Source organism: Saimiri boliviensis, chromosome 16 (assembly GCF_048565385.1).
Source record: "Saimiri boliviensis isolate mSaiBol1 chromosome 16, mSaiBol1.pri, whole genome shotgun sequence".
NCBI classification, from domain to species: domain Eukaryota; kingdom Metazoa; phylum Chordata; class Mammalia; order Primates; family Cebidae; genus Saimiri; species Saimiri boliviensis.
This window is the reverse complement of record NC_133464.1, coordinates 64,294,314-64,319,847: the sequence shown is the minus strand read 5'-3', so window position 1 is coordinate 64,319,847 and position 25,534 is coordinate 64,294,314. Positions and strand designations below refer to the sequence as shown.

At 39.7% G+C, this 25,534-nt stretch overlaps 1 protein-coding gene across 1 annotated transcript in view; it reads left to right on the top strand.

The window, feature by feature from the left end:
- The window catches only part of COG3 (component of oligomeric golgi complex 3), a 68,557-nt gene that overhangs the window by 25,901 nt on the left and 17,122 nt on the right, over positions 1-25,534 (top strand). The window contains exons 14-19 of the mRNA XM_003934360.3: positions 6,568-6,673; positions 14,894-15,018; positions 17,693-17,782; positions 21,692-21,812; positions 24,302-24,390; positions 24,500-24,634. Of these exons, the coding sequence (XP_003934409.1) occupies positions 6,568-6,673; positions 14,894-15,018; positions 17,693-17,782; positions 21,692-21,812; positions 24,302-24,390; positions 24,500-24,634 (666 nt within the window). The remainder of the gene's footprint in view (positions 1-6,567; positions 6,674-14,893; positions 15,019-17,692; positions 17,783-21,691; positions 21,813-24,301; positions 24,391-24,499; positions 24,635-25,534) is intronic.

Here is a 25,534-nt window from a genome sequence, read left to right as displayed (position 1 = left end):
GTGCTGGGATTATAGATGTGAGCCACTGCACCTGGCCCAGATGTCTTTTGTAATTGTACAAAAAATTTAAAAAAGTGGGATCCAGTCAAGGTTACCCTGTTGCATTTGGGTTTTAGATACCTTAATATCCTTAATTCAAATCCAGACTCCTTCCCTTCCCCCTTTTGTTTTATCTTTTGTTTTTATGGCACTGACTCTTTTTCAAGAGACCAGCACAGTTTTATTGTAGAATATGCCACATTATGGATTTGTCTGATTGTTTCTTCTTGCTTAGATTCAAGTTAAACTTTTTTTATTCCCCCTCAAGAATATTGCATGGCTGATGTGTACTTCTTACTTCATTACATCAAAGGCAGATGATGACAGGTTGTTCTGCTATTGGTTAAAGTGGTGATTGCTAGCTCTCTTCATTATAAAAGTATACAGTTTGTCTTTCTTTGCAATTAATAAGTAATTATAGGATGGTACTTTGAGATTATTTGAGTTCCCCCAAATCTTTCCAGTCAGTGATTTTAGCATCCATTCATGATTCTTGCCTGAACGAGTTATTACATTGGGGGGTAGTAAAATGGTGATTCTTCACATCTGCCATTTCTTCTACATTTATAGCAGTCTTCTGTAAAGAATTAATTTCCCTTTCTTTCTTTATTCCTTTCTTTTCCCCACCCCTGCTTCATGTAGCACCGTAGACTAGTAGATTTTTTTAAAAAGTCATTGTATTTTAATCTATTATCATCATTTTTCTTTTCTTCTCTTTCCTTTCCTTTTCTTTTCTTTCTTCTCTCCCCCTCTCTTTTAATTGAGACAGGGTCTTACTCTGTTGCCCAGGCTGAAATGCAGTGCCTTGACTTCCTGGGCCCAGGTGATCCTCCATCTCAGCCTCCCAAGTAGCTGGGATTACAGGCATGTGCCACTATGCCTAGCTAATTTTCTATATTTTTTTGTAGAGATGGGGGCTCTCTATGTTGTTTAGGCTGGTCTCAAACTTCTGGGTTCAAGTGATCTGTCCACCTTGGCCTCCCAAAATGCTGGGATTATAGATGTGAGGCACAGTGCCCAGCCATCATTATTCATTTCAATTCTCAAAATTGTTCCAAATTTGGACAGTGGTAGCCCCTTTACACTGGCTCCTCTGTCCATTTGACTGTAGTCTCTTAGTGCCTTTTTTTTTTTTTTTAACAACTTTATTGAGTTTTATAGTTTTAGCTTTCGTATTTAGGTCTTTAATCCATTTTAATTTTTGTGATGTGATGTGAAGTAGGGGTCCATTTTTTTTTTTTTTTTTTTTTTGAGTGGAGTCTCACTCTGTCTCCCAGGCTGAAGTGCAGTGGTGTGATCATGGCTCACTGCAACCTCTGCCTTCTGGGTTCAAGTGTTTCTCCTGCCTCAGCCTCCTGAGTAGCTGGGATTACAGGTGCACACCACCACGCCCAGCTAATTTTTGTATCTTTAGTGGAGATTGGGTTTCACCATGTTGCTCAGGCTGGTCTTGAACTCCTGACCTTGTGATCCATGCACCTCGATCTCCCAAAGTGTTGGGATTACAAGCGTGAGCCAACTGCTTAGCCCATTCTTTTTTTTTTTTTTGAGATGGAGTCTCACTCACTCCAGGCTGGAGTGCAGTGGCATGATCTCCTCTCACTGCAACCTCTGCCTCCAGGGTTCAAGTGATTCTCTTGCCTCAGCCTCCCAAGAACGTGAGATTACAGGCACCTGTCAACACGCCCAGCTAATTTTTGTGCTTTTAGTAGAGACAGTGTTTTACCATGTTGGCCAGGATGGTCTCGATCTCTTGACCTTGTGATCTGCCCACTTCGGCCTCCCAAAGTGCTGAGATTACAGGTGTGAGCCACTGTGCCCTGCCAACCCTTGGTTTCTTAAGGGGAAAGAGGGTGGTATTTAGAAACCAAGATCTGAGTATTAGGTGTGCTCATTACTAGTGGTGTATGTCATTACCTCTAACCCCCTTTTAAGAGCTAGAAAATATACATTTAAAAAAATCATGAGTTCCTACTGAACCTCCAATTCAAATCCAATTCCACAGGGTTCTTCCTTTTCCCATATCTCATATTTGTGTTTTCCAACTCACAGAAGAAACCCTGGCTCCCAGCACCTCTCACGTATATACTCATTTGCTTCAAGTTATAACATATACAAAATAGTTTCAAAATTACAACACTAATGCCATGACTAAGAAAACTTACTAAATTCAAGATTTTTGTACTTGTTTTGTTCTTAGAATATATCCTACTAAGATATACAATCAGATTGATATCAGACATTTGATTCTTTTTTTTTTTTTTAAAAAAAAAGACGGAGTTTCGCTCTTGTTACCCAGGCTGGAGTGCAATGGCGTAATCTTGGCTCACCGCAACCTCCGCCTCCTGGGTTCAGGCAATTCTCCTGCCTCAGCCTCCTGAGTAGCTGGGATTACAGGCATGCGCCACCATGTCCAGCTAATTTTTTGTATTTTTAGTGGAGATGGGGTTTCACCATGTTGACCAGGATGGTCTCGATCTCTTGACCTTGTGATCCACCTGCCTCGGCCTCCCAAAGTGCTGGGATTACAGGCGTGAGCCACCGTGCCCGGCCGACGTTTGATTCTAAATATGGATTTGCGGATTTCAAATCTCTTTAGAGATTTTGCCCATGTAAGCTTGCCATTTGCATGCATAGGGGGAAATGTAAGAGTTAGATAGACCTGGGTTCAAATCCTAGCTCAGTTATTAGCTCTTTCTTATATTTTATTAGTATGTTTAATTGTTTGTAGAACAGGCATAGTACTGACCCTGGAAGATTATTTTAAGAGTAAGGATAGTGACCAGAAAGCACTTATGCTCGTAGTCGTAGGGTAGACAGTGGCTGTTGTCATTTATTTGGTCTTTGAAATATTAAAAACAAAAATTTGACTTTTAAAAGTAATTTTTTACTTTTTAAAAATAGTTTTGGCTAAGTACAGTGGCTCATGCCTGTAATACTAGCACTTTGAGAGGCCAAGGTGGGCGAATTGCTTGAGTCCAGGATTTCAAGACCAGCCTGAGCAACACAGTGAAACACCATCTCTACAAAAAATAAAAAAAATTAGCCAGGCATGGTGGCAGAGGTGGGACTCAGGAGGCGGAGCTGGGAGGATCTCCTGAGCCTGGGAGATAGAGAGGCTGGAGTGAGCTGTCACTGTACTCCTGCATGCCAGCCTGGATGACAGACTCTACCTCAAAAAAAAAATAATAAAAAGATTAGAAGCCTGGTTATTTTATTTGAAAAATTCCAAAGGCAATTTTGGTGCTAGTGAATTAAAAAAATGTCTCTGGAAATAATTTTGCCAAGTCATCATGTTTCTAACATACTAAAAAAATCTATAATCTTGAGAAATCTATAGGCTATTAAAGTTTTAAAAATGTAATCTAATTTTTGCCAGGTTCGTGTACTAATAATATTACTTAGTTTATATCAGGAGTGCGATAGACGTAAATATCCATGGAAAATAGATGAAAGATCATTTCTTTTTAAGTGTGTCCTATATTCATCAGTGTATCTTTTGTCTCCAAGAAGCAACCTGTGTTGTTAAAGTCAGATGTGGCTCAGATACTATGCTGTTTCTACTTAGACTGCTTTTCTTGGATATCAAATATCATAATTTCCTTTATTTTTATTTATTTATTTATTTATTTTTGAGATGGAGTTTCGCTCTTGTTACTCAGGCTGGAGTGCAATGGCGCGATCTCGGCTCACCGCAACCTCCGCCTCCTGGGTTCAGGCAATTCTTCTGCCTCAGCCTCCTGAGTAGCTGGGATTACAAGCACGCACCACCATCCCCAGCTAATTTTTTGTATTTTTGGTAGAGACGGGGTTTCACCATGTTGACCAGGATGGTCTCGATCTCTTGACCTCGTGATCCACCTGCCTCGGCCTCCCAAAGTGCTGGGATTATAGGCTTGAGCCACCGCGCCCGGCCTATTTTTATTTTTAAAATAGACTATATTTTAGGATAGTTTGAGATTTATAGAAAAATTGAGAAGGTAGTACAGAGTTTTTATATACCCTGCACACAGCTGTTCCTGTTACTAAGATCTTCTATTGGTATGATAAATTTGCCATAATTAATGAACCAGTAGTGATTCATTGGTATTTATTTACTAAGGTCCATAGTTTATTCAGATTTTCTAAGTTTTTAATGTCTTTTTCTGTTGCAGGATCCCATTGACAACACCACATTACATTGAGTTTCCATGTTTTCTTAGGCTCCTCTTGTCTGTGACGGTTTTTCAGACTTTCCTTGTTTTTGATGACTTAGCAGTGTTGATAACTGGTTTATAATGTTGTCATGAGTATTTCAAGCTTTCTGTAGGATGCTCCTTTGTTGGAATTCGTCTCCTGTTATGATTAGACTACTGTTTCGGGTTTTTGGGAGGAAAACCACAGTGGTGTAAAATGCCATTGTTACTATATCGTATTAAGTGTACAGCCTTTCTACATGAATGTTCACTGTTGATATTGAACTTGACCATCTGGCTGAAGTACTGTTGTCAGGTTTCGCCACCATGAAGTTATTCCTCTTCCCCACTCTCCACACCTTTTGGAAGGAAATCCCATGTGCAACCCATGCTTAAGCAGGTGGGGTTGTGCTCTACCATTTTTGAGGGCTAAGTATCTATATAAGTACTTAGAACTTTTTCGTAAGGGAGATTTATCTCTTTTTCCAATTTGTTGATTTAGTCACTTACTGATGTCATTGTAGACTTACAGATATTTATTCATACTTTGGGTTATAGTTCGCTGGTACTTCATTTTGCTGCTCCATCTTTTACCACTGGGAGCTCTTTCAGTTGGCTCTTATGTCCTTTTGACTTACTCAGGTATGTAGATTTTTTATTTTGAGAACTTCTTTACTTCCTGGCACTACAAGAACTTAAGGTGCATCGATATATTTCCTGCCTCTGTCCTAGAGAATCAACCATTTCTTCAAGGAGTGCTGGTTCCTTTATTGAAGGATTGTATTAGGAACTGAGGTCTGGACATTAGGTGTACTCATTGCTACAGGGGTATTGTTGCTTTTAGCTCTCTCAGGTGACAGCAAAGAAATACATGTGTGTATACTAGATCATTCTGTTGTTCCACATCCTCACCAGCATTTTGACTTAACCTAATTTATTTCAATGCCTACCGAGATGGATAAATGTGTAATAATAGATATGTTTGTTTTAAAGGTAACAAGCTGGAAATATGCCCTTACCTGTTTTAAGGATGTTCTAAACTCACGTCCCTTCCTCTGACTTCTGTTTAGATTGATTGCATTTTGGCTAGTTATATTAATTATACGCTGTTACTTTTTAAATAATATGCAAAATCAACCTTGTAGGGATCAGATGGTCCACAGCAGGAATTATCGTTATGTGTCTGGGTATTGTAGATAACAACAGGGAGCGAATAGGTGATCTATTTGCAGGAGTTTCCTTGACTTTGAGGGCCACAAAGCATGATGAAGACTAGGTTTCTTTCTCAGCCAGATCCAGGGAATGGTGCTGTCTCCTTTCACTCCCCTTGAGGCCTTCATTAGGAATATCAGTTTTCATATTATAGATCAGAATGCCTGTTTTAATTGCCATGTCTGATAGGATGTTAGGCGATAAAGTTTTTCTTTGTGCTCCCCTTCCAGTGTAATTTAGTGATATATTTAGTATATTTATTCAGTCATTACATGGCCTGTATCCTGGGTGCTCCTTTGTATGGTAGGCCTTTTGGCTTAAGGGTAACCACTTGCAGTAAATATGCTTACTTTTTCTTTTGGTGAGGGACTGGGGTGTAAGAGTGGTCTGGCTTTGACACCTGCATACCATTTAGGTCTTAGCTGTACCTTCCAATTTCTGCACACAGAACAAGTGGACTGGCCTGGGTGATAGGGAGTCTGTTTCCTAAGCAGTTCCCTGGCCATTAGAAATTTTTTTATTTTTTGATTTCAATAGTTTTTTGAGTACAGGTGGTTTTTGGATTACATAGATAAGTTCTTTAGCGGTGATTTCTGAGATTTTAGTGTACCTGTCATCCAAACAGTGTACACTGTACCCAATATATAGTCTTTTATGCCTTATCCACCTCCCAGTTTTTGCCCCTGAATTCCCAAAGTTCATTGTCTCATTTTTGTGACTGGCTATTCTTTTTGACAATAACTAGATGACTGTTAGGTCTTCATTTCTGTGTATTTCCACATTTATAATTAATGTAAATTAGTGGGATTTTCATTACTAATTTAGTAGTTGGTGTCCTTTGTATACTGCATGATATTCTTTAGTCAGTGAGTCCATGGTAATTTTGTAAAAAAAATCTGTTTCAAAAATAGCATACTGAGCTATTATCACATAAAGAAAAAGTTTGTTATTTGGATTGGCCAGTTAGTTGAACAAAAGCATATCTGATACTCAGAATGTATCCAGTCTTAAATCTGAATACTTTGTTTCCAAATGTTAAGTTGAAAAAAATATATATGTATTTTTACTTTGTATAAAGAACACGTTCATGTTGCCAAACAATGCTGAAAATGATAATGTTCCTTCTGATTTTTCTGTACAGCAAATTGCACAGAGTTTGAAAGATGAGCAGAAGAAGGTACCTTCAGAAGCTTCATTTTCAGATGTTCGGTTAGAAGAAGGAGAGTCTAATAGTCTGACAAAATCTGGTATGTTATGATATCTTAACTACCAGCATTTATTCATTTGGGTTGATAAACCTTGATTGAGGACTTGTCCTATCCCAGGCATGAAAAACAACTTGTGCCTTTGAGGAGCCCACCCTTTATGGGGGGAGATTGGAATTCAGTGGTGAGTGAGATGCTAATGGTTTGCACAGGGTGCTCTTGGACCATGGATGAGGGTCATGGAAATTATGAAGGGAGGTGAGCTCTTAAGTGCAGCAAGGTGGGCTCAGTGTGAGGTGTGGCATCTGAGAGCTGTAGTGTGTTTATGAAGAGTGTGAGAGAGCCAGGTGAATTAAGGTTGTTTAAGATAGAATAGAAGGTAGAAAGGCATGCAGGAATGGAAAACCATGGCCATTTTGGGTAATTCAAGTGGTTTGGTATGTTTGGGTCCAGGTCATATGTGGGGAAGGAGTAGTTAAAATAGGCCAGATTGGGATAGATGTCATGTGATAGTCTCATGGCCTTTGGACTTCTAGCTGGCATAGTGTATCATGGCGGGTAGACCATCAGATTTGCATTTTGTAAATGTATTGTCTGGAACTGGAGTAAAATATTGACACAGTTGTATGGGATGGCTTGGACTAGGGTAAATGTTATGCAAGGAGCAAAACTGTCCCAAGAATAACCTGGCTACTCATTAGGGACCTAGACAGCAAGCCAGATGGAAAGTAAGCCATCCCCTCTGCACCCAGCTGTAAGAGTGGATCTAAAGCTCAGCTCCCCATGGGATAACTGGGAAGGTGGGTACTGTAACTCTGTGGGCTTGAAAGAGCCGCAGCTGCCTCAAAATCCCCAGGGGAAGGGCATCATCAGATGTTCTGAGGCTACTAACAGCTGCTATACCAAATACAGACTGCCAAGTGGCTGGATATTGCCCATCTGACAGAGCCATTTTATCACACCCCCACTGTTGGAGAGAGGACCTCCAGAGGGCTGAAATTTCCTCCTCTGCAGTAGAACCCATGCCATGTCCCAGTATACCTCTTGGTCCTAGCATACCTCTTTATGCGTACTGGAGTGACAAGAGTACATTTCTGTCTTGCCAGCCCTGGCCTTGTGTGTTTTCTCTTTCCCCACCAAAGCCTACTTTTTAACCAATTACTGGCATTACAATGAGGACTTATTGGCAGAACTGTTGATACTGATTAGGAAGTTTTTATATTTTTCCATTTGAAAGATAAAGGTGGTTTGAACCAGGGTGTTATTGGGGGGATGGAGAGAAATACAGAGATGAGGATTATAGTTAGAAGTTTGAATCAGTAGAATTTGATGGCACATCAGATGTGAGGGTTGAGTAAGGTCCATGTGGAACAAATGAGAGGTTCTGTATGATACGGTTCTAGAGGCTGTACTGTCCATTATGGTAGCCACTACCATTGAGCATGTGAAATGTGGCTAGTCTGAATAATGTGCTGTAATTGTGTAAGATTCACATCAGATTTTCAAGACTTAGTATGATATAGGGAATGGAAAACAGCCTGGGTGCAGTGGCTCATTCCTGTAATCCCAGCACTTTGGGAGGCTGAGGTGGGCGGATCACCTAAGGTTAGGAGTTCAAGACCACCCTGGCCAACATTGCAAAACCCCATCTCTACCGAAAATACAAAAGTTAGTTGAACATGGTGGCATGTGCCTGTAATCCCAGCTACTTGGGAAGCTGAGGCAGGAGAATCTCTTGAACCCAGGAGGTTGAGGTTGCCATGAGCCAAGATCGTGCCACTGCACTCCAGTCTAGGTGACAAAGCGAGATTCTGTCTCAGAAAAATTTAAAAAAAAAAAGGAAAATATATTCTTAGTCATTTTTATATTAATTACATTTTAAAATGATATTTTGGACATATTGGATTGAATAAAATATACTAAAATTAATCCTTCTTCTTCTTTTTTTTTTTTTTTTTTTTTTGAGAGAGTCTCACTCTGTTGCCCAGGCTGGAGTAGAGTGGTACAATCTCAGCTAACTGCAATCTCTGCCTCCTCAGTTCAAGCGAGTCTCCTGCCTCAGTTTCCCAAGTAGCTGGGACTACAGGCGTTTGCCACCATGCCCAGCTAATTTTTGTGTTTTTTAGCAGAGATGGGGTTTCACTATATGTTGACCAGGCTGGTCTTGAACTCCTGACCTCAGGTGATCCGCCTGCCTTGGCCTCCCAAAATGCAGTGTTGGGATTACAGGTGTGAACCACTGTGCCTGGCCATTCCTGCTTTCTTTTTCTTTCAAAGAGATGAGATTTTACTATGTTGCCCAGGCTGGTTTTGAACTCCTGTGCTCAAGCACTCCTCCTGTTTTGGCTTCCGACAGTGCTGGGATTACAGGCATGGGCCATCACGTCCAGCCTTTTTATTTATTTATTTTTGAGACAATCTCACTCTGTCACCAGGCTGGAGTGCAGTGGTGTGATCTTGGCTCACTGTAACCTCCACCTCCCAGGTTCAAGTGATTTTCCTGCCTCAACCTCCCAAGTAGCTGGGACTACAGGCCCACACTACCACGCCCAGCTAATTTTTGTATTTTTTTGTAGAGACGGGGTTTCACCATGTTGTCCAGGCTGATCTTGAACTCTTGACCTCATGATCTGCCTGCCTCAGCCTCCCAAAGTGCTGAGATTACAGGTGTGAGCCACCGCACCCGGCCTTTATTTATTGATTTATTTTTTAATAGACAGAGAGTCTCGCTATGTTGCCCAGGATGGGTCTTGAACTCCTGGCCTCAAGTGGTCCTCCCACCATGCCCTCCCAGAGTGCCAGAATTACAGATGTGAGCCACTGTGCTTAGCCTCTTTTTACTTTTTATTTTGAAGACAGGGTCTGGTTCTGTTGGGCAGGCTGGAGTGCAGTGGTGTGATATTGGCTTACTGCCTCTGCCTCCCGGCTTAAAGCTAGCCTCCCATGTAGCCTATGCCATCATGCCTGGCTAATTTTTTTTGCTTTTTAAAATGTGATGTTTTCCTATGTTACATTTATGATTCACATTATATTTCTATTGGACGGCACTGCTCTAGAGCTGTAAAAAGAAAGATTGGTTTAGAATTTAAGGATGAGGAGAGTTGATGCTTTGGGCTTATGTAAGATCATCTTAGGGCCGAGTGTAGAGTGACTGTAGCAGAAGTCTTGGGAGAGAAACTGAGCCAAGTTTAAGGAGCAAATGGAGATAGAGGAGTAAACTGAGCCCACCAAGAGAGAACAGCCAGCAAGGTCAGGTGTGAGCACGTGAGAGTGTGATGGATATCAGAGGAGGAGGGGTTGGCAGTGTAGTTTTCGTAAACAGGTGAGAAGACCAAAATCTCAAGAACATTGTGGTTACAAAGTGACATGCTAAGTTTTAAAATTTGAGAGGTGGAATAGTTGAGAGGAAGAAGAAAGTCTGTAGAGAGCAGTAAGAATGCAGTTCTACAAGTATTCAGAAAATCTGCCTCTGGGGTAGAGGTGTGAGGATGGAAGTGAAAGTCTTTGGAGTTGAGAAGGTAAGGATGAACAGCTCATCATCCATGCAGTTATCAGTGTTACCACAATGGTGATAGAACCTGGGGTGGAAAGCAAGGCTCAGAATCAGGTAGGAAGTGGAGCAAAACCAGAAAGAGTATGTCAAAATCACTTTTCCTGGTTCTGAGATACGTTGGAAGTGAGAGAATGAGAAGCCTCTGAAAGGAGGGCTTTAATTGATGTGATGTTCATGGCGTAGAAGGTGCCAGGGCAAATCGGTGGAGGGACCATTTTGTGAAGAGACCAGTTCCCACTACCTTCAAAAAGCACAGCTTTATTCTGTATGTAGAGCAAGTGATGGGGAGGTGAGACCCGCAGAGGCCGATGGAGGCAGACGTGCAGGAGGGCTGTGGGAGAAGCCCTGGTCCCGGGCTTGCTCTGCTCCTCAGAAGAGGCAGCCAGGAGGCACTTGCCTTTTGATGGTTTACCCTGGGGAGCTACTTAGTTACACAGGAAAGGGGAAAAAATGAACACAAGCTGAACTTCTGGCTTTAAAGTACTTAAACACATTTGTTTGACTAAATTTTTATTTGGGGGAATTCTTTTGGCACTTTATTTTGAAGAAGGGATTCTGGAGATAGCATATTCCTTAGGAAAACTGAATTTCATTTCCTAAATATTCTTTGATGTAATTTGTTTATTCTTTTTTTTAAAGAGACTTCATAGAAATTAGACATTAGTTTAAAGTGGTAAGCTCTTATGGAAGAGATTTAAAAGTTATGCAAGTTGAATAGGAGTGGTCAGAGAAAAAGAAAAGATTATATAAGTATTACCTGTTTTTGGAAAAAAGCTTACAAAACTGTAAAGTGAAAGCACTGGCTAGACGCCTTGGGTTGAGCATATGTATATGAAGCTGGAATGTATGTATGTACATATTCGTATGTGTACGTACATGCATTCCCACTTATAATGTTAAGTCTCAGGAGAGAGATCCAAGATGGCTGATCACTAGCAGCTCGGGATTATAGCTCCTACTGAAAACGCAAAGAACGAGAGGACGCCACACCTTCACATGAATTCTTGTTGCTCACGCACCAGGAGATTCCCAGCGGAGGAGCCCCACGGGTCGCCAGTGCGACTCTTGTGACCGGCGAGGCGGTTTTGCCGGCGCCTCGGAGCGTCGGTTCTTGGTGCAGAGTCAGAAAGGCACCATCAATCTTAACGCCGCTGATTTGGTCGGCGCAGTGGGTTGCTCAGATTTCGGCGCTGAGAATCAATAAGTTGGACGTCCACTCAGAAACCCAATTACAAAGACGGTAATTATAAAGACCACAGATGGATAAATCTACAACGAAGGGAAGAAAACAGCCAAAAAAGGCTGAGAATACCCAAGATGAGAACGCCTCTCCCTCAGCAGGGGATCACAGTTCCTCATCAGCAACGAAACAAGGCTTGATGGAGAACGAGTGGGTTCCAATTACAGAAGCAGGCTTCAAAACGTGGATAGTAAGAAACTTCTGTGAATTAAAAGAACTTGTGCTAACACAATCTAAAGAAACTAAGAACTTTGAAAAAAGGTTTGACGAAATGTCAACAAGAATACAAAATTTAGAGAGGAAAATAAGTGAATTGATGGAACTGAAAAACACAATACGAGAACTACATGAAGTATGCACAAGTTTTAACAGCCGAATTGATCAAGCAGAAGAAAGGATATCAGAGGTCGAAGACCAACTCAATGAAATAAAACAAGAAGACAAGATTAGAGAAAAAAGGATAAAAAGGAATGAGCAAAGTCTCCAAGAAATATGGGACTATGTGAAAAGACCTAATCTACGCTTGATAGGTGTACCTGAATGTGACAAAGAGAATGAATCCAAGCTGGAAAATATGCTTCGGGATATTATTCAGGAAAATTTTCCCAACTTAGTAAGGCAGGATAATATTCAGCTCCAGGTAATACAGAGAACACCACAAAAATATTCCTCAAGAAGAGCAGCTCCAAGGCACATAATTGTCAGATTCACCAGGGTTGAAATGAAGGAGAAAATACTAAGGGCAGCCAGAGAGAAAGGTCAGGTTACCCACAAAGGGAAGCCTATCAGACTTACAGCAGATCTCTCAGCAGAAACCCTACAAGCCAGAAGAGAGTGGGGACCAATATTCAACATCCTTAAAGAAAGAACTTTCAACCAAGAATTTCACATCCAGCCAAACTAAGCTTCATAAGTGAAGGAAAAATAAAGTTTTTTGTGAACAAGCAAGCACTCAGAGAATTCATCACCACCAGGCCTGCTTTACAAGAGCTTCTGAAAGAACCACTACACATAGAAAGGAACAAACAGTATCAGCCTTTCTAAAAAATACCAAAAAGTAAAGAACATCAATATAATGAAGAATTTACATCAACTAATGGGCAAAATAGCCAGCTAATATTAAATGACAGTATTAAACTCACATATCATTATTAATTCTAAATTTAAATTGACTAAATTCCTCAATTCAAAGACAGGCAATTTGGACAAAAAACTAAAACTGTATGCTGCATCCAGACCCATCTCACATTCAAGGATACACAAAGACTCAAAACAAAGGATGGAGAGAGACTTACCAACCAACTAGAGAGCAAAAATAAATAAAAAGCAGAAGTTACAATTTTTGCCTCTGATAAAATAGTATTTAAAGCAACAAAGATCAAAAGAAGCAAAGAAGGACATTATATAATGATAAAAGAATCAATGCAACAACAAGAAGAGTTAAAGGTCCTAAATATACACGCACCCAATACAGGAATACCCAGACATACAAGACTTATAGAGACTTAGACTCTCACACAATAATAGTGGGAGACTTCAACGTTAATATTAGACAGATCAATGAGACAGAAAATTAATAACGATATCCAGGACTTGAACTCAGATCTGGAACAAGTAAACGTAATTAATATTTATAGAACTCTCCACTTTACACAGAATATACACTCTCATCAGTACCACATCATATCAACTTGGAAGTTTAAACGAAATGTTGGTTGGCTCCTTGTTTGTTGCTCTCTTCCCTCATTTTCTTTCATGTCTCCATTATTGGGGACAATTGTAGGCATACCCATATTTGGACTGCATTCTAGCCCGGGCAGCAAAGCAATACCCCCATTCTCTCTCCCTCTTCCTCTTTCTCTTTCTTCCTCTTCTTTGTTCTTTTTCTTATTATTCTTTTTCTCAAAAAAAAAAAAAAAAGAAAGTGGGCCTTTAAGATGGGGCCTTTATAAAAAAAAAAAAAAAAAAAAAAAAGAGGATCACCTAAGCTTGGGGAGGTTGAGGCTGCAGTGAGCCATGATTGTACCACTGCACTCCAGCATGGGCGACAGAGTGAGACCCTGTCTCAAAAAACCATCACATTGAGGATGAAGTTTCAACATGATTTTGAAGGGGACCAGCATTTAAACCACAGCAGTGGTGATGAAAATAAGTAGACAAGGCCAAGGCAGGTGGATCACTGGAGGTCAGGAGTTCGAGACCAGCCTGGCCAACATGGTAAAATCCCACTTCTACTAAAAATACAAAAATTAGCTGGGCATGGTGGCACATGCCTGTCATCCCAGCTACTCAGGAGGCTGAGGCACAAGAATCGCTTGAGCCCGGGAGACAGAGGTTGCAGTGAGCCAAGATCGTGCCACTGCACTCCAATGGCAGAGTGAGACTCTGTCTTAAAAAAAAAAAAAAAAAAAGAAGCCGGGCGCGGTGGCTCAAGCCTGTAATCCCAGCACTTTGGGAGGCCGAGGCGGGTGGATCACGAGGTCAAGAGATCGAGACCATCTTGGTCAACAAGGTGAAACCCCGTCTCTACTAAAAATACAAAAAACTAGCTGGGCATGGTGGTGCGTGCCTGTAATCCCAGCTACTCAGGAGGCTGAGGCAGGAGAATTGCCTGAATCTAGGAGGCGGAGGTTGCGGTGAGCCGAGATCGTGCCATTGCACTCCAGCCTGGGTAACAAGAGCGAAACTCCGTCTCAAAAAAAAAAAAAAAAGAAAAGGAAAAAAAAAAAGAAAAGAAAAGAAATAGAGATGAGCAAAAGAGGTAGAATCAGCAGATCAGTAGGACTTGGAAGCAGCATAAATAACAGTGGGTAAACACATGGGCTGTGCCATCAAAGTGAATCTAAACCCCGGCTCTGCTGTGGTTTACACGTCCATTTCCTCACCTATAAATGGGAGTTTATGAGAGTACAGAGCCACTTCATGGAATTGTAGATTCAATTTGACATTACAAATGCCAAGAACTCTGCAAGTGCCTGGGACATTGTAGCTAGCTGCTCAATAATATATGAGCCTCTGTTATAATTCTTATCATCATTGTTATCAATCACCAGATAGAGGCAGAAGATAACCTCAGACTTACTGTATTCCAAATTTATTACTGCTGCCTTTTCTTAACCCCTGAAATTTACTCTCATCTGTGACTCCTTTCTTGCATATTAGTAATACTATCTCCCTCTAGTCCAGGACTCAGGAACCATTCCAGCCCAAACCTTTCCCTTCTCAGCCTCCATATCTATATCCTTCAGACTTGGACAGAAAAAAAAAAAAAAAAAAAAGTCTCACCTGTCACTGATTTAGATTTCTTATGATATTCTTGATGAGAGCTGAGGCTGGTAAAAATTGATACCCACTAGCTATTGATAGCTAACGAGAATAAACAGTTTATAGTTGCCATGTAAATTATTGTAAGCATATGTGTGAAACATCCACATGTGTGAAATGTGTCTTCTTTTCCATTGGGTTTTAGGTTCAACAGAATCCCTCAATCCTAGACCACAGACCACAATTTCTCCAGCAGATCTTCATGGAATGTGGTATCCTACAGTTCGAAGAACTCTTGTCTGTCTCTCCAAATTATACAGATGCATAGATGTATGTGTATCTTTATTGTAAATTGCTTACTCTTTCACTTGAAATATTTTTTAATTTACATTTTAAGATCTTGATGAAGTATTTTGTGGGCTAGTCTTAAAATCATGATTTTTAGATATAGAAGTAACTTGAAGGTCAAGCTAATTTAGGAATTTGTAACCTGAGCTTTCTATAGAACTTTAGAATTCAGTACTGGGCTTTGGGGAGTATATGGACACCTCAAAATTGTGGGCAAATTTTGCATGACTGTTTTATATGTGCATTTGTGAGGAAAACATCTTTAGCATTCATTGATTCTTAAAGGAGTTCACAACCACAAATAAGTTTAAAACAACTGGTTAATTTGCCTGCCTTAGTTTATAGATGAAGACAGAGATATAGAAAGGTTAAGTATTTGATTTTTTGTTTTTTGAGACAGAGTCTTGCTCTGTTGCCCAGGCTGGAGTGCAGTGGTGCAATCTTGGCTCACTGCAGCCTCACCTCCTGGGTTCAAGAGATTCTCCCACCGTAGCATCCTGAGTAGCTGGAGTTACTGGCGCCCACCACCAGGCCCAGTTAATTTTTGTATTTTTAGTAGAGATGGGGTTTCACAATGTTGGCCAGGCTGGTCTTGAACTCCTGACCTCAGGCGATCCACGCACCTTGGCCTCCCAAAGTACTGGGATTACAGGACCATGCCTGGCCTATTAATTAAGTTTAGTATTAATTGCAGCTACTTTAGTTTTACACTTAGTTTGAATCCACATCCCTAACAAGGAGTATTAAGATGACATGTGTTTCTAACCAGGGACTTAGTAATTTGCTAAAGTTAGCAGCACCTTTTTGAATTTCAAGCACCAGCTTAGACTGTACATTGATATCAGAGGACAGCATTATTTTAAGCACTCCAGTTTAATGATATGATTATCATTCTCTGCAACATCAGATTTGTTGACATTTATTTGCTGTCAGTGATTTGTTGCTAAACCAAAATATTTTATAAAATATGGTGGTTTTAATTCACTTGATTTATTAATTTGATTGCTGTAACCCTGACTGCATTTAGAGCAAATTAAGTATAGCAGTCATGGAATGAATTGTCTAGATGCCACTATTTCTTAAGGATATAGTTCAAAACGGTATGCATTTACCCTTACACCACAGATACTTTATACCACAGAATCCTCGGACTGCACAGTTGTTTCATTGGGGTCAGTAGAGTCTACACTTCTCTTTAATTTAAAATGCATAATTGCTGGGCTTTGTGCTTATAGATTTTGAAATGCTACCAAAAGTGCCTTTTGCCCAGTTCTGGGACTTTTAAAGATGGGCCCAGATCACCTCTACAGACTTAGATGCCTCAGCTTTTTTACCCAGCTGATGAGATCTCTTCCAGAGAGAGGTTTGGACATTTGGCATCTCTTCCTCCCCAGGCTGTCATTTAGGTTTGTTGAATAATAATATTAGGCTGAGATTCAGCAACTTCCTGCAGTGGAGTCAGGATCCCAAGGAAAATACACAGGAGGCATATTCCACATAGAACCCATTGTCACCACAGACACCAGTAAATACAGCCGCTTAGGGTGCCTAAGGAGCATTTTAGCTAAATAGTAAGTAGGCCTAAGGAGGTCACTCTGCCAGTTTGGTTTTATGCCTTAGGCTTGCTTATTCTTTTTTCACCTAGCTTATATTCAAATCTTAACACTTTCAGTCTTACCTATCGATGGTGAGGAAAGAAAATCCAGTGTAAGATACATTAAGGCTGAGCAGGAGAAGGCGAGGGTCTTGGTCTAAGCTGTTCATCTTAAGCTTTCCTAGGCAGGGTTAGTGACCCAGTAGGTGGCAGCTCTAATCTCTCCTTCCTGCAGTAGCTTTGTGGGAAACCACAGAGTGGGGAGAAGCAATGTAAAAACAGAGTAACAGCAAGTTGGAGACCAGGGCCCAGAACAGGGGCCCAATAATGAATAGGCTCATATCCATCCATCTCAGATAGAATGGAGGCTGGTGGGGGGTGGGGCGGGAAGCAAGGAGACTAACCACCATCCCACACCTCAGGGAAGATTGTAATGGCAGAATTAAAGGAAGAATCATACTGCACATACCATTTTGTAACCTTTTTTTTTTTTTTAAACTCTATTTTATAAGAACTTCAGTGCCTCCTTCAGCATTCTTTGAGTTCATAAACAGTATTCTATAATTTAGATTTAGTAGTATTTTGTCAGTCCCCTGTCATTGAACATTTATGTAACATAAATAATACTGTAATGAAGAGCCATGTACATGAATCTTAAAATACAATGCTGATGTATTTTTAGAAGTGGATTTACTGAAGGTTTGTTTTAAAGTTGGTTTTAGAGACTTAAAAAACAGCCCCACATGAGATCGTGTTGGAGCAAGGGCTCCATGAGGTCAGAACCATGCCTGCCTTTATTTCTAGCATCTGGCTCAGTGCCTAGCATGCTAATCAGTATTTATCGACGGGTCACATGTTTCCAGAGATGACTGCATGTTACCGATCTACGTGTCGGTCTAGAAAGGTTGCATGGGAATAGGGAATCAGGAAGAATAGTACCAGTAGTAAATTAATCCAACCGTGAGGGCAAGCAGGCATTGTTATTTGCACTCACAGCCTAGGATTTTCCTTTTTTTGTTTTGTCAAGTGCCACAGGCTAATTATTCTCTTTTATTCCACCAGAGGGCAGTGTTCCAAGGATTATCACAGGAAGCATTGTCTGCCTGCATTCAGTCCTTACTTGGAGCATCAGAGTCAATCAGCAAAAACAAGGTTTGATGAAGTGTTAGGTGAAATCTTGTTTCCTGGTAAAATATTGTGGAATATAGCATTTACTTATAGGCACAGAAATTTATAGCTGTTTTGGCAGTAGGATTTGTTTAACATGATTGAATTTTGCAGCTGTTTGAGAGAAGCTGGTTTTTCATCATACTGCTAAATAAAGACTGTGCTATATAAGAGAGTCCAACTTTGCTAACGGACCAAAAGTGGTACTTAGGTTACACATTCTGTAGGGTAAAGATTTCTTGTGGTAGCCCTAGCCACTGGGGAAATGATACTATTTCCCTGGAATACCAAGAAAGCATTTTCAAGGAAACATCACAATTTATAATCATCTCTATGATAATGTTTTAAATAGTTTAATGTTCTTACATGGAGGAAATGAGTCAGTTAGTTTTGAGGACAGGTAATGGTGGCTCTGGGTTGTGTGACTAGAAGGAGTTACCATGACTGTATGGCTTATAGTTTTGTTTGTTTTTGAGACAGGGTCTTGCTCTGTCTCCTAGGTTGGAGTGCAGTGGTATGATCATGGCTTACTGCAGTCTCAATCTCCTGAGCTTAATCCACCCTCCTACCTCAGCCTTCCAAGAACTTGGGACTACAGGCATGCACCTTCATGCCCTGGCCAAGTTTTTTATTTTTTGTAGAGATAGGATTTTGCCATGTTGCTCAGGCTGGTCTCAAACTTCTGGCCTGAAGTCATCTGCCCACCTTGGCCTCCTAGAATGCTGGAATTACAGGTGTGATGAGCCACTGCCCCCAGCCTTTTTTTTTTTTTTTTTTTTGAAAGAGGGTCAGAATAATCTGTCACCTAAGCTGGAGTGCAGTGGTGTGATCTCTGTTTGCTGCAGCCTCAACCTCCTGGGCTGAAGCAGTCCTCCTGCTTCAGCTTCCTGAGCCGCAAGACTATAGGCACCTGGCTAAATTTTTTATTTTTGCTTTTTGTGGAGACAGGAACTCACCAAGTTTCCCAGGCTGGTCTCAAATTCCTAGACTCAAACGATCCTCTTGACTCAGCCTTCCAAAGTACTGGGAATACAGGTGTTAGCCATTGTGCTCAGCAGTTTACAGTTTTTAATCCAGAAGGGATCTGGCCTGAAGGCTGCTGGCATGTGCTTCTCCCATAGCCCCTGAGTTTTTTTTTTTTTTTTCAGGAAGTAGAGCATGTTCAAAAGTGTTGCTTTGCATAACTCTCCTATTAAAATATCTGTCACCTATCGGGAAGTAGCTGTGGGAGCTGTTTCCAGCCAAAATTTTCTTCCTACCTGGAGTGTTCAAATCGTGTGAACTTTTTTGACTTACAGATTTATAAATGTGACTTTTAAGTTCAAGGCTTTAGATAAATTATATATATGTATATACATCACCACAAAATCATTTGGGATCTTGGGATCTTGTTGCTAGGAAAGCTCTACCTTTGTGACCACTATTTTTCTCATTCATGAAATGAAGAGGTGAAATGAAATTTTCACATGGGGACTAGAAATAAAGTTATAGACAGGCAGATTTAAGTTTTAACAAGTATTTTCAAGTCTGTGCCCACACATTTTGATAATAGATGAAATTAGAACACGCATGCCAAACATTAAGGAAAAATTGTGTCATGTTTTATATAACAGAATATTACACAGTCATTAAATTTTTAAAAATGAAACAATAAAATTTAACTTAAACATATTAAGGCAATAGAAATTCAAGATACAAATCAGATATGTGGTATGACTATGTAATAAAATACATTGAAGAAAATATGTAGCAGTGAAATCTTTTAGGTGACCATAGGTGATTTTTTTCTCTCATTCCCTGCACATTTCTTTATTTTCCAAAGATCATCAGGAAAGAAAAAAATGACCTAATTTTTAAAAAAGTTCATAGGCTTATATCTTCTTGTACCACTGTCCTCTCCTCTCTCTCTCTCTCTCTCTCTCTCTCTCTCTCTCTCTTTTTTAAGACAGAATCTCACTCTATCACCCAGCCTGGAGTGAGGTGGCATGATCTTGGCTCGCTGCAACCTGCATCCATTTCCCGGGTTCAAGCCATTCTTGTGCCTCAGCTGCCCAAGTAGCTGGGATTACAGGCGTGCGCTACCATGCCCAGCTAATATTTGTATTTTTAATAGAGACAGGGTTTCACCATGTTGGCCAGGCTGGTCTTGAATGCCTGACCTCAAGTGATCCCCCCACCTCGGCCTCCCAAAATGTTAGGATTACAGGCGTGAGCCACTAAACCCAGCTATGTTCTCTCTTTTAAGGGAGACATGAAAAGCCTTTTGACCTTTGGTCTTTTGCCTTCATTATCTGTAGCCCATCCTCTTTTATCTGATTCTGTTTCCTATATGTTATAAGAGGGTTAAGTATGTATGGGGAAGCTCTCAATTTGTTAAGACACTAGCTATTATTCTCATGGTTGAATTTGTGTACTTTTTCCTTAAAAAGTGATCAATGAAAATGGATTAGTGTCTTAAAGAGTTTTTTAAGGCAAGAAATTATTCTTACATACTTAAACTGAGTACCTGTCAACAAATTAACATGATACTGTATGCTGGATTACAATAGCTTTAGTAAAGTAAATAAAATCTATGAGATACTATTTTTGGCATCAGAGTTGTTAGGTCTTTTAAAAATAGAGCAAATATTTAAAATATGTAGCATTTCCTACTTACCTGGTTGCAGGATGCAAAGTGAGTTTCCATTACATAAGTCATTGATTACGTTTATTAAAACGGGTGGGGAGAGAGCGTGAGACTGAGAAGGAATCTTCATGTAATAATTCCTTTAAAATTTTATATTGCTTACTGAAAGTTAACTTTATCTTTTCCTAAGGTAATGTAAAAATTTCATTAGCAATATTTTCAAAATAAGATGCTGCCTTGAGTAACGGCAAGAAGGAGCAAATACAGCTTTGCTCTTATTAATCCACAGCCTTTTTCTGAAAGGAGAGCTGTGATTATTCAGTATTTGAGGATTGAGTCAGAGGTTTGAGAACTGAGCTTGAATCCCAAGACTCTTGTGGATGGGTCTTGAGAGGGCAGAAGGACATGCCGGACTCTCGGGGATGTGGGTAGTCAGAGCTGTGTTGGTGGCAGGAGAATCCAAAATGGCAACCCCAAATCATTTTACATTTGTATAAATATAGGTATGTCTTATGTTCTAGATATTGATCAAATAGTGAAAGCCATGTTTCTGAGGAGAAACTAGAAAGCCAGGCCAGGTCAGGATTGTGCTTATTCTTTGAGCCTTTCTTTACCTCTTCTGCTCTGGGCCACTGTTAGGCTGCCTCATCTCTTCTACTTCTGCACCAGGTGAAAGTAGGTTGGACTTCTCTTTCTAAACATGTTGCTTTACAGCCTTGTGTCTGACTTTCTTGGATTTTTAAAGTAGAGCGAGTGACAGTGCCAATAAAAGTTTGAAGCTGGTTGGGTATGATGGCTCACGCCTGTAATCCCAACACTTTGGGAGTCTAAGGCAGGTAGATCACCTGGGGTTGGGAGTTGGAGACCAGCCTGACCAACATGGAGAAACCCCGTCTCTACTAAAAATACAAAAATTAGCCGGGCATGGTGGAGCATGCCTGTAATCCAAGCTACTTGGGAGGCTGAGGCAGAGAATTGCTTGAACCTGGGAGGTGGAGGCTGCAGTGAGCTGAGATCATGCCATTGCACTCCAGCCTGGGCAGCAAGAGCAAAACTTGGTCTCAAAAAAAAAAAAAAAAGAGATTGAAGGAAGATTTTTTTTTAACGTAATTCTACCATGGGGAGAGAGTTCATTGCACAACAAAAGAGAATTGACACCATAAAGCCGTAAACGTAGGTAGATTACTATTGATTAATAATGTATGCTTTATGTGCTCCTATTTTGATTTAATCTGTGATTGTATCCATTTTTCTGTCTTATAATTTAGACTCAGATTGATGGACAACTTTTCTTAATTAAGCACCTTTTGATACTTCGTGAACAAATTGCTCCATTTCACACTGAATTCACCATTAAGGAAATTTCCCTGGACCTCAAGAAAACTAGAGGTACTTTGCTGTCCTGGCTGGCACACTTGGGTGTGTTGGATCTGTCCAGATGTGTCAGCACAGGTTTTAGGTTTATTTTATGTTCATCTGCAATTTTTGCATGCTTTACTTGCTAAATATGTTACCTGTTCATACTAAGCTGATCTATCACCATCCTAATGACTTCTAACTTGCTGTATTTTCTTTATGAAGGGAACTGTATTTGGACATTTCAGTTTGTAATATTGGACTCACATAGACTTTGCCACATTTTCCTACAACCAGTTAAAAAGTGAAAAATCAGTACAATAACTGCTTCCTAATAAGTAAGTGGTGTCAACTAGTTGGGATGATTTTAAGCACTGAGTTGAGTTTGTCAGTTTATGAAAATTTAGGAAGCCAGCTGCGTAAAATAAGAGTACTTGTCTAAGAATTTGAAAGAATTGGGTTTTCTTCCTGTCCCATCATTTCCTGGCCCTTGTGTAATTCTGGGTGAGTGTTTCAGCTCCCCTACCCCACCTTCCTTTTAGGTAAAATGAGCATGATCAACTTGTCATGATACCTTCATGAGGTTATCAAGATCATTAAGACTGAAAATGAATGAAAATATATATTAATGTCTTTATAAGTTTCAGGTGCTTAATTAAACTTCAGTGGTATTAAATCTGTAATCATGTAGGATAGGGTCTTTGAGTTGGTAATAGATATTGAATCATCTTGAGAAAGATGATTCATCCAGCCTAATGATTTGTCCCTGAAATTAGCAAGAGATGATTTCTAAAAGATCAAAGTAGTTATTGTCTAAGATATTGATCTTAAGCAGTTAAAAACATCCCTCATGTCCCTTAATTACTTACAAATTTATGTAAACTTTATCTTAAACATTTCTAAGAGATTTATGCTCTGATGCCTTAAGCCATTCATTTATGTGATTAGTTAACATCTCCTGAATGTTTTGGGGCAATTAAAAAAAAACAGTCATTCAAATTATTTTCTATGTGTTATGGTTTAGAGGAACCCCAAATATATGATTTTCAAGAATAACAGGTTTTTAGTTCCCCAATTCCAGTGCTTATCTGATAGTGGATTTGATTTAACTCACCCAAGAGCCAGTGTAACCTCATGATGATTCCTCTTAAAACAGTTTGCTCTTTCTTATTCCCTGTTGCTTTGTCTTGTCCACCACGGAGAATGTATTTTGGTTCTGTGAAGTTTGTGTGTTATGTGCTTTGTGATCTTTTAATTTCTGAATTATTTTTATTTTTTTTTTTCTTTAATCTTGGAAGTAGCATACCATGTGTTTTTGTTTTGTTTTGTTTTTGTAAACAGGAGCCAGATTTCTTGGCTTTTGCCTTTATGGAACACATAGTTTTTTTAAAGCTTATTCTGATCAGAGGCTTCCATCTCCCACCCATTTCTGGTTGATTTCATTCCTTCCTGTCAGTATGAGCTGTGGGAATCATGCTCGTACACCTTGAAGAATTCCCAGCTGCTGACAGTTCTTACTTTAAGTGATGGGATAGAGCAGGGTTGATTTTCTTTCTTTCATTTTTTTCTAATTTGTTATTTGTTGCTGCTTGGTTTTAGTGTAGAGCAACTGAGGTGAGAGAAAGTGAAATATCTTGAGACTGTGGCAAAATTCGGTTGAAAGTATGTTTTCCTACAAATATTACAAAGTCTGTGTAACCTTACCATTTTATTCTGTTTAGTGCAGAATCTTTGAGGGGTCTTATAGAAAAGATAGCAGACACAAAGAACCATTTACTAAGTCTTTACTCTGAATACTGAACTGATAGAGAGAGGCCTTGTTCTTTACTACCAGGGTCAAGGCAGTAAGTATTATGGTAGCGTGTGCTTGCAAAACCAGGATTGGAAGATTTCATGCTTTGCTTTATCTAGTTTGGCAAAGTAAAGACATTTTTTTTTTCTTACTCACTTAATAATACTTGCTATCTTTACTTTTACGCCTCTAACCTCTCAAGACTAACGTTATATCATATTGCATTTGAACATCAATGAGACCTCGGCTAATACTTCTCAAAGATTCTAGTTAGTCTGGAGGTTAAGGGGTAAATATGTCCTTTTGGTGTTTTCTTCTTGGCTGACACATTAGTTTATTTACTCTACTTAAAATGAATAAATTTCTGTGCCAGCCAGCTTTTAACAAAGAAGCTGGGTAAGTATACGAGTCTTTTTAAAAAACCGATTTAACATCCTAAAAGTAAAGCAGTGAAATTTTAAGGTACCAATTACCATTTATCATTTTTCTTTTGGTAAGTGAATAATTGAGATTAATAGTCATTTTGCAATTCGAACTTCCAGAAAATAACTCTGTGAGTACTGTAGCCATCATTGGTGCTCGTCTCACCCTCAGCCTTTCATGGAAGTGAGTTGGTGAAGGTGAATTGGCTTTTTGGAGGGCTTAAAAAAGTGGAGAGCTGGTGTATGTTACATGTGGCTTTGCTGTTGAAACTGTACATGTTCACTGGATGAGTAATTTTGTTTCACAGATGCAGCATTTAAAATCCTGAACCCTATGACTGTTCCAAGATTTTTTAGGCTGAATAGCAACAATGCCTTGATAGAGTTCTTGTTGGAGGTGAGAAGGAGTCTGTTTCATTGGTGGTGGGAGATAAACAACATTCTTTACATGTCTGGTAATTTCTAGGCACATAAAAACAGGAAGAAATTGTTATCTTCTTTTTAAGGGTACTCCTGAGATAAGAGAACATTATCTTGACTCTAAAAAAGATGTAGACCGTCATCTGAAATCGGCCTGTGAGCAGTTTATCCAGCAGCAGACCAAGCTGTTTGTAGAACAGCTGGAGGAGTTCATGACAAAGGTATAGACCTTGGTGCCTATTTGGTAAAGTCATTTTGCATTCTTCCCTAGATTTCCTTTTGAATTACCTCTTGTGTAAACTCTGGCAGAAGGTGATAGTAAGCCCAAGTCTTAATGATTCTGTCCAGGAAATCACTGTGCTCCCTATTATGGACACTTTTTGGTTTATGGACTTTCAGATATACTTGCACAGTTTTTGTTTTTAAGAGGAAGAGTGGAAATACTGCAAAGCTAGTTATAGCTGACCCCTGGTTAGCTGTGTTCTGTTTATCCACCTTGTAGGTTATCTGCATGTGGGCTGGGAGTCCCACTTTCTTCTGGAATCTCACCTTCTCCTGGACCTGCATGTCAACAACCAGAATCCTGGGAATCAGGGTTTCCTATTCTTAAAATGGGTGATTTATTTTTCTCCTTGTTTTACATGCTACTTCTCTCTTCCATTTTGTATGGATAATTGAGAATTGAAGAATTTTATATCATAGCATTGTTAGCCACCAGATATATGGATTTATTGTACAGACAGTCCTCTTTAACATTACTGGTTGCTTCCTGGAAACTGTGACTTTAACTGAAACAGCATAAAATGAAACCAATTTTTTTCCTCATCAACAGTATAATGAAACAATGTTGAACCATTCAAGGAAACAACTTTGAGGACATGCTCTGCAGCATTTCCCTTAAAGTCGCAGTTTTCGGGAACCTATTGCTGATTTTAAGTTAGGACTGGTTGTTATGTGTGGATAGTATATTCTTTCTGCCTCTGTCTTCTAAGCTAAAATCCATCAACTGGCGAATGCCAGCAAAGAGAAAAGCAGATCATGGCTATTTTGACATTTTTGTTTCAACCTAATCATTTTTTAAAAAATTTAAATATCATCACCAAGGACTTAAAGATTTTTAT